At 32.7% G+C, this 10,250-nt stretch overlaps 1 protein-coding gene across 1 annotated transcript in view; it reads left to right on the plus strand.

The window, feature by feature from the left end:
* The window catches only part of LOC106464230 (sodium- and chloride-dependent GABA transporter 2-like), a 42,444-nt gene extending 33,912 nt beyond the window's left edge, over positions 1–8,532 (plus strand). The window contains exons 10-13 of the mRNA XM_022391934.1: positions 1,817–1,919; positions 5,253–5,353; positions 8,043–8,213; positions 8,353–8,532. Of these exons, the coding sequence (XP_022247642.1) occupies positions 1,817–1,919; positions 5,253–5,353; positions 8,043–8,213; positions 8,353–8,532 (555 nt within the window). The remainder of the gene's footprint in view (positions 1–1,816; positions 1,920–5,252; positions 5,354–8,042; positions 8,214–8,352) is intronic.
* Positions 8,533–10,250: the final 1,718 nt, after the last annotated feature.

Here is a 10,250-nt window from a genome sequence, read left to right on the forward strand (position 1 = left end):
GAGGTTTCTATTGCTAGTTGTGAAAGGTCCTTCAGCAAGCTGAAATTAATTCTTACATACTTGAGAACCTCAGTGACTCAAGAACGACTTAGTAACTTGGCAATATTATGTATTGAAAAAGACGTACTTAATACCTTAAATGTTGATAGTTTAATTGATGCATTTGCAGCAGCAAAAGCACAAAAGGTTCATATAATGTAACCATGAATACCAGAATGCTACATGTACAAGATCTAGTTAAGTATATGTACAGTTTTGTAAGCTAATAAAATTTGTTATTTGTAAACTAAAGTAGTATTTTATCAATCTGTTTTATAATCCATGTATACCACAAGTGACTGGCTTCTCATATAAAACATAAGTTTCAAAACTAGGGATATAACAGAAATTTATTCTGCATGCTTGAAAAATTACTTTAGCTATATGACTTTGAACAATACTGGATGACATAAATATCAAAATAGTTTACAAATTATGTTATATTGTGACTTTATTTTAAGCCTATGTGAAGCGATAATTAATTATTTATGTTATTGTCCTTAAGTGGGTGATGAGTCACAAAACATTTCAGAGGAGGGGGCGCCAAAAGTGTCTTTGCCCCCGGGTGCTGAGAACCCTTGCTACGCCACTGCATATAACGCCTCTATTTGTCGTTCAAAGCTACAAGAGCACAGTTGTTCCTAATTTTGAACTGATAGACAAGAGAGAAGTCATCCAGTTAAGAGTATCCACCAACAGCTCTTAGGGGTACTCTTGTCTAACTGAATAGTAGGATTTGTCTGTTATTTCTTTAGCGCACCCAAGTGCGGAGCGCGTTTCTGCGGCAACGAGACGCGAACAATGAACCTTAGGATTCAGAGTCATAACACGCCAAGATTAGGCCACGACCGTCCCTCATAACACCTCTAAGCTGCCATGACATATCCGTTGAATAGATTTTTTTGTTTGTTTGTAGTTATGCACAAAGCTTCCCAATGGTTATCTGTATTGTGCCCACCACGGGTATCGAAACCTGATTTTTGATATTTTAAGTCCGCAGATTTACTGCAGAGCCTTTGAGGAAGGGGTCAGTTAAATAGAAACAAGCAAAACAAGAAATATTGTACTTTTTCAATTGTCTCTTAAGTATGTCATTAAGTTATGCGTGTATATTTTCATATACTGTTCAGTAACGTTGAAATTATTAGCTGGTTAGTTTTGACCACTCTTTCTTTATATATTAATAAAAGTAGTTTATCGAGGTGAGATTTTTTCTATCGAACGAACAACAGCTACTACGCACAGAATCGTTGAAACTTGTGAAATGGTAAACAGATCAAAACATTATCTTGCAGTGTTATATGTCCTAATACAGAAAACTATGTTACTTTTCTTCCTAGTTACGATTCTAAAAATAGCGTAACGTAAGTTTTGCTAAGCTAAGATAATATAATGCTGCACGAATACAAATTGTAGAAAAAATAGTTAAAGACAAGGTGAAAGTTATAACAGGCAGAACTACGAAGAAAATTCTATCAAACACTTGATTAACCACTGTTATACCTTGTTTATAGCATTCGATTTGCCTTTGCTATCTGAAATAATATTGGTATTAAACCACACTTGAGTAACTATATCCAATTCCAACTAATGCTGTAACCTGCATTGTAAATAATTTAATATAAGGGAAATAGTGTTTGCATTTTTTAAGCCGGGGTGAATACTTGAAAATATATGTTTTTCGTGAATTTAAAGTTCCTAAGTGAACAATAAAAGAATCTTGTTTTTATCTGATTTAAACGAAACTTCCTTACTTTGAATGTACTTTATTCTATAGGGTGGAATGTATGTCTTCCAGCTGATGGACTATTACAGCGCTAGTGGGATTACGTTATTATGGTTCTCTTTCTTTGAAACTGTTGTAGTGACAAGGATCTATGGTAAGTATAGTAACAGGAGAATCATATTTTGGAAGTTGATCGTAATATAGATCAATGGTAATTCAGAAAAACAAGCATGAGTCGGTCTCAACCAGTAGTAAGTCAGAGAAGTAGCAGGTGGCAGGCAGACTAAACCAGTGAAACGTCCTAGAAGTCGTAATCGCCATCTATAGTAATGCATTTTAATGCGTTTTATGAAGATTGTTGATAAAACATAAAACACTTTATTTACAAGGTTCGAACGTTTAGGAATAATTTATTCCATCTTCAGCGAAATCTGAAAATTGTGTTACAAAGATGATTATTACTAAAATTATAATATAATAACATAATCGTTAGTTTACTTAATTATTAAGAAAAACGGTAAATGGACGGTTGAAACAATGTTTATATATGTATTACACAACAACTGAGTTAATTTTCATACTTAACGTTTCACACTTCATCTTCATCATTAAAGCGTTTTATGATTTGCATTTGTTTGAAATCGCTTGGAGTATTGAGCTTCTGTGACTTTAAGTTTTTGTACTAATACTCGGATTTATGGGAATTATATTACTGTCCATAAGTTTGATTTTGAATGTGTCAGAACGCTATAGTCAATTAGGCAACCATAATTTGTGTCTATAAAAAATTCACAAGTAATTAGTCAAACAAAAATTATAAATAGTTGGTGCAATAATGTTTATATATATATATAACTAAACAAATAACGATACTACATGTAAGAATGAAATAAAACGAGATTAACGATATTTGTTTCGTTTTGAAAATATTAAAAATGTAAATATAGTTTTATACTCTGAAACAACCTAGAAACACGTACGCTAAAGAGATTTAAATAAATGTGTATTTATCGTGTGTTACCTAACTGTTTAGATTTTCTGGTACTATTTTTGATGTTCACTACATCCAACAAAATATCTTCTGTTATAAAGTGAAACAAACAGAGATTGGTTGTATTGAATTCCGATGTTTAAATCTATTTTAACAACTAGTTTTGCATCGTTTCTTTAATCCTACTAATTTAGGAATGTTTCTTTGTTTTTCTAAAGTGTGGAAATCTTACATGAAGTATGTATGGAAACAACGTACCGTGGAACCAACTAAAGAAACCAAAACATTTCAACTTTTTATTTTTACAAAAGACACGAAAAAAATGCTAAATTTTACTCTAGAAATATTGTATCTTCATTGTTAGATGTAGTTTTCCCTTATTCTTACAACATTTTATGCTACTTTATTTCTTTTATATTCAAAAGCCACTAAAAAACGTGTTAAATTTCTACTATAAAGACACTATTTTAGATTCATTATTAGATATGGTTTGTCTTATTTTCGCAACATTTTATGCTACTTTTAATCAACGAATTAAGTGTAACGTACCTATGAAACGTTTTTTTTTTAAAGAAACGAAACGTTGTAAAAGTACTTACAGGTAAAATTGGTAAAGATCTTTGGCTTTTTAGCATAGGATACCAATTTTGTAATGTTTTATTCCCATACAGTACAAGCAAGCTCCTCATTGGCACAGCGGCATGTCTACGGACTTACAACGCTAGAAACGGGGTTTCGATACACGTGGTGCGCAGAGCACAGATAGCCGTTTGTGTAGCTCTGTGCTTAACTACAAATAAATAAACCTTTGTACAATTAAAAAAGTATAAAAACATATGAGTTAATAATTTCTAGTAGATTAGAGAGGATTTATTTATACTACTCAAAACAGTTAAGTGATAATCAGAGCTATCTATATTCTGGCTAAGAAGAGGTGCAAGTACTTTTATTTAATAATGTTCCTGGTCCATTTTTACTCAAAATAAGTGTTAGTGACTAATTATGACTTCAGTTGTATATAATAGTAAAGGAAAGACCGTGTGTGTGTGTACCCAACTAACACTGTTGAAAGAGATTCATGTCCAACGTGGAATATACCAACACTTTCTTGAAGACATTTGGACATTTCCATCATGTAGAGAGCAATATGTTGGCCTGAATCTGGTCAAGAAGTTGTCGTACAGTAACTAAAACTATCACAAAGTATGATTAACATAATATGAACTCACTTTTAGACCACCGATACAATTGATCGGGGATCTAGACAGGATCGACCATTATCGAAAACCTGTAAACAACCATTATTTGACACTGTAGTCTCGTTTCAGCTTCCCATCTAAATCAACAGTTCAGTCAGAATATAAACAGTTAAAGAAAAAAGCTTTCAAGAATTTGGTCATTATGCTAGATAAGCAATGGCGTACCTTCCTCTAATCCATTGCTAAAAAACAGTATGTCTTCAATGATGCCAAGAATATGTGAACTGGTCAAGTCAACGTGTGCAAATGTCTTGATCAACAACAAACCGTGCTTCCCATTGCTGCGCTGGTTGAATAATGGATAATATTACCCTCATCACCTCCTCGATTTACCCACTATACCGGACTTGCATTAAGGTGCGATGTGATGATAAGCTTTGGCAAGAAATATTTCTGATAACGTAAAGTCTGTAATGTCAAATAAGCATTTGTGGATATGAACTCCAATAGTAGAGATTTGAATATCAAATCTTATGATCGGTCACCATATGCTTGTTTTACGTATAAATGAATTCAGTGGTGCCATTGACATTATATAATAATAGTAGTTGTGCTTTGTCACAGCTAGAATATATAAAATTCCAAACATTCCATAGTTATTCTTTCTTTTTTTCAACTCGATTTTAAAAGATTAGGCAATGTTTTTAAAAGACTTCCATGTGTATACCCACATTTTCCTTACTATTTATGTGTGTTATGTATTTAAGGAATTCTGTATACATTCCTGGCATATGTAACTACTGGATTCAAGTTTGTTTTAATAATCAGGATGAGTTACAGCCATAGCAGGCAATTTGTGGAAATGTAGATATGTCTTTCAGTTGTGGGTTATTACACTCTTTCATGTTAAAATGGAAATATGTTTTTCGTGGAGTAGTTTCTGACATTAGGTGCCAAGAAAACTAATGTTTTATTTTTGTTTCCACCTATACCATATATGACTTAAATAGTTGATATTTTCATTAAATCATCAAGAAATGCTTATTGATTCATAAGTAAAATATATTATACAATGTGTTGAAACTTTGGTGAAGTTTGTTCAAGTAATGTTTGGAAGCTGTTGATAAAGTAGTCATTACATACGACTTGTTCTTCTTCCAGTGGATTAATTTGTAAATATTTTAAATGACTTGTATAGAAAACACTCTAATAACCTAAGTTGCATTTATTTTGTTTTATTTCTGTCTATCTATACAAAAATTCTACTATTGTTACATTAAACATTTATTTTTCTTAGGGGTGGATCGTTTCTATGGCAATATTGAGGAGATGCTTGGATACCGTATAAACCCATGGCTGAGCTGGTGCTGGCTGTACTTTACTCCGTTAACTACAGCTGTATGTTGTTACAGTTACATATTGTATTGAATATTATCTTGCATGGAATATAATTGCTTAGAACCTGGTTTCAATGGTTACTGATGTTTTTTTTGTTAAAGTTGTACAGGTTTTTTACAGCTAGATTTATATACACGACATCCCGATTATATCCGATCTTCTTCATAAACAAACAGTTGTCAAAAGCCACAAGTAGGGCTGTTAAGGTCTAATCATTTTGAACGTAGTATTTCATTCTTCTTTTTCTGAATATAAAAAAGAAATATGTTTGTTCCATATGCATCATTGTATATGAGACGACACGAATAATAGCTTTTGTAAATTCAATTAACACTAAAATAAATACAATTAATGGGTTTTCTTCTTGTTATTGAAGTAAGAAATCAGATAGCTTTTGACTGTGAAATTGTGCTTAGTTTATACAGTGTATGTAAACCTTTTTTTGGTAAACTTCATTGCTAGATTCCGTGACTTTAAGAGCCCATTCAAAGTAATTATTATCATTGTATCCAGACTTGCAAACAGTCTCTAGTAAGTGTCAGTGTCTCCGTGGTTAAGTGACATTTGTTTGAAATTATTTCTTATGATTTATTTGTTTGCAATTTCATAATTGATTAAAACGAAACGAAAACAAACATATCGTTTCTCTAGCATTTCACGTTGGCTTGGGAAATTACTTTTTTTTTGAAAGACACAATCAAACGCAATTATGCTTGATAGTAAATGTTAAAATTGTAGCGTCACAATCGTACTTTACCAGTATCCTAAGTTGCATGGATTATATTTAGTAGGTCTTTCTAATCTCGATATTATATCTATAGTTATTAAGGATAGTGTTTTGAATAGCTAGAGAGTAGACATATTTTCTCGGAGTTCTGTTGGACTCGGAGCTATTTCTTCTAAAAAATAACAAATAAACTCGTCTACATAAGGCTAGTTTCACTACCCAGAAATAATTAACAAACTACTTTGATTTACAAACATACAGACTAACCTTTTGTAGTTTTATTTAGTATAGCTTAAAGTGAAACTAGAAACTAACTGTAACAGATATTCAGATTCGTAATGCAAAAGGTCTATGACTTTGTTGGAAATTTCTTACTCATTGATTAGGGCAGTATAAGGAAAGGTAATCTCACATTATAATTAATAGTTGTATTTGTTAATACAGCGGCATCTGTAGCGCCACATATATAACATTTATAGCACTTGTGTATTTCTTGGCAAATTTTCAATCATTTCACATACCTGTCTGAAGAAGAATATTCGTGTAGCGAAATACCAAAGAAAGTACACCAATAGAGTACACCAACTTCGAAAATGGCTATTTATTACGTGGTGAATAAGAGAAAATTAGCACAGCATTATGAGGATACATAATCATCAAAACAACATCCCACCAAACGCAAGACTGTTTCTACCATTGCCAGAATCACAAACTGGTCGACAAGGAATCATAACGCTCCTTCTAGAAAATTACTGCTGACAAGTTGCACATTTCCGTGCAAACAACAACATAAATTGCAAGTGCTCAAGCTTTTTTCCATATACACTGACCAGAGAAATAAAAACTGTATGAAAAAACTATCTTGCGCGTTTAGAGATAGAAATTCCTGGTTTGGTTTAGCGATTGTGACAAAAAAAAAATTCTACAGATTGTTAAGTGAGGAGAAATATCCGATATGGTTTGTTCTTGTTTTTGGTTTGTTTGTTTTTGTTGTTGTCGAATTTCGTGCAAAGCTACTCGATGTCTATTTACGCTAGCCGTCCCTAATTTAGAAGTGTTAGATTAGAAGGAAGGCAGTTAGTCAATACCATCCACCCCCAACTCTTAAGCTATTATTTTACTAACGAAAATAGGATTCACCGTTACATCATAACGTCCCACGGCTGAAAGAGCCAGAATATCTGGTGACGGGATTCGAATTAGTGACCCGCAGATTGTGAGTCGAAAGCCCTAACCCTAATCACCAGTTCATGCCGGAACGTGTATAAAGAATGTAGTAAAAAAAAAAAATGTTTCGTAGGCTTTTAAGTTGCCTCATGTTTCTCGTGTAATTGGAAATTTAAGCTTCAGAAGATGAACAGAGAAAGAATAGTGAATTCTAGTTACCACCAGGAGAATATATTAGCACTAAACACGCGAGATTGAATCACTATACTATATGGCCAAGACATCAAGAAGATACGACTTCGTTAAGATAAAGAAAAAAGCCAAACGTGAAATTCTGCAAACCATGGAAAAACGAAACCAATGTTTATGCTGTCTCTATCATACCTATGAAGTAACTCAATTGCGGACCAGTGGACATTACATATATTTGGTTTGTGTAGATGTCTTATCGGAAGCCTATGTTTCAGTAAAATGGAGGGTTTGAGGAAAGTTTTCAAGAGGAGTGGTTAAGATTGACCTCGTTAGACAATATTACATAATCATAGCCATTAGAATAAATGCGACGACAACGCGAGAAGAAATTTGTTAACCTTCTGTATATCTTTTCTTCAGGTAACCATGCTTATTCTCCCTTTTAATAAGCTAGGAGTAATAGGATGAAAATAAATACCACAGTGAGTACAGTAAACAATATTAACATATTTCCCATACCTTTTTTATAAATAAATTAATTAAAAAGGACAGAAATCATGATAAAGTAAATATCTATATATCTATATTATATTTTTTGCTTAGGCTATCTTTGTCTTCAGCATTGTCACGTACGACCCTCTGACCTATAACGTTTACTACCAGTATCCAAAATGGGCTATTGCTATTGGTTGGCTTCTTGCACTTACATCAATGGTGTGTATACCGTCTTACGCCATTTTTAAATTCTTCTCCACTCCAGGAACGTTTCTACAGGTGAGACCTGAATTTAACTAACCTGTTGCGTAACTTATGTAGAAATTAATGTTTTCCTACCCCAAATATATTTAACGTTTTTTGTTTGTTTGTTTGTTTGTTTTTTAACAAAGACCTATTTGCTACTTGATTGTTCTAGCGGTGGAATTTCTTGACAACTTCAACTCTGAGTTCCAGTAAGACTGAAGATAAACAAGAAACTACTTTAAACACTACTGATGCTGCTTCCTCATTTGTACTGCCAACAAATCTATCAGGAATAGATCCACCAGCTGACTGTTCTGAAGTAGTTGGTTATAAAACAACATTACCACATTAACATGGCAATGTTGACCAGAATATATTCTCTGGACTATTCAACAAGACATATTCTGTTAATTCTTCTTAGTTTTCATCCTTGTAATACTAAGTATAGATTGATGATAATATGTTTGTACCTCTAAATCAGTGCATTTAACTCTTTGAAGGCCAACTGCTCCGTCCAAGAACAAGCTAATGGAAACGCTTGCATTTACGTTGTTCATGGTTAAATTATAAAATTACAACAGCAATGTTTTTGTTGTTTATTACTCACTTCCACTAGAATTTTGTTTGATAAAACACGATAAGTGTACGTACCCTAACGACAATAATTATTTCCCTAATATTTGTATTCTTCAGTTTATTCAGTTTATGAGAAATAAAAGAATTACGGGTTATTTCATAGTTGACTCTTTTTTTTATTTAACGAAATAAAGTTTACAGTTTGTTGACGTTTAAAAGATAATGTTTATTGTATGATACCGCAGTTTAAGAGAAACCACTTCTGTCCATCTTGCCAGCTTTATGGATTCATTAGGACATCTCGTACATTTAGAATAGTTCACCATGTATGTGTACGTAACATTTCTCACTTCAGTAAATGGAATTTACTCAGACTGAAAATACAGATACGAATTGTCTACGTTTTGCTATTGCATTTTGTAAATTAATGCTGTTTGTGATTTGTTATATATTCATGAAGTTTTACAGTTTAAAGAAAAGTAAATATTTACATATTTTTAAATCAAGTGTCATGATTTAAATCATAACGATTTATCCTCCCCCCGGATATAATAAATCATTTTTTTTATATAGTTTACATACATGCATACCTTAACCACAGTATCTAAATTGACTTAATAACTCGACGTTTGTTTTCGTACAACATATTCTATATGTTATTCACATAATATTAAGACTTAAGTACGATTATGCTATATGTTTGCAATCAGTGTATTATGCTTAACTTTTTATTCCAATGTATCCACACATTTATCTAAATGCATTATTATTGGAATGAATCCTCTTTAAAGAAAAATATACTACCATGACTATAACTTTAACCAGACACGAACGTATGTACAACGTAATTGAAAGAAAAGGATTTGGGTTCATAAAATATTTAGCTATCACTAGCAAGCGCTGTGGACGTGTTAGTGTTGTAACGTTGATATGTTGTAGTTTGTGTCTTATTGTCAGAAGGAATAACTCAGTACTTTCTATCAGTGGAAGGTACACATTTATATGGAACTGCTTGATTCGTTTTAGCAATGGGAGATATAACTTTACATGGAACTACCTGGTACTTTTTAGCAGTGGGAGATGCACGTTTACGTGAAACTACTTGGTACTTTTTAGCGGTAGCACATACACCTTTACGTGGAACTGCTTGGTTGTTTTTATCTACTTAAGACAACTTTAAATGGTAATACTTCTTTCCTAAACACGGGAATTGTGCCTTTATATTATAAGGCTTGGTACTTTCTATCCATTGGAGTCATAGCTCTAGATAGAACTGTTTGGTACTTTCTATCTATTGGAGTCATACCTCTAGATAGAATTGTTTGGTACTTTCTATCTATTGGAGTCATACCTCTAGATAGAATTGTTTGGTACTTTCTATCTATTGGAGTCATACCTCTAGATAGAACTGTTTGGTACTTTCTATCTATTGGAGTCATACCTCTAGATAGAACTGTTTGGTACTTTCTATCCATTGGAGTCATACCTCTAGAT

Source organism: Limulus polyphemus, unplaced genomic scaffold, assembly GCF_000517525.1.
Source record: "Limulus polyphemus unplaced genomic scaffold, Limulus_polyphemus-2.1.2 Scaffold1592, whole genome shotgun sequence".
Classification (NCBI taxonomy): Eukaryota; Metazoa; Arthropoda; class Merostomata; order Xiphosura; family Limulidae; genus Limulus; species Limulus polyphemus.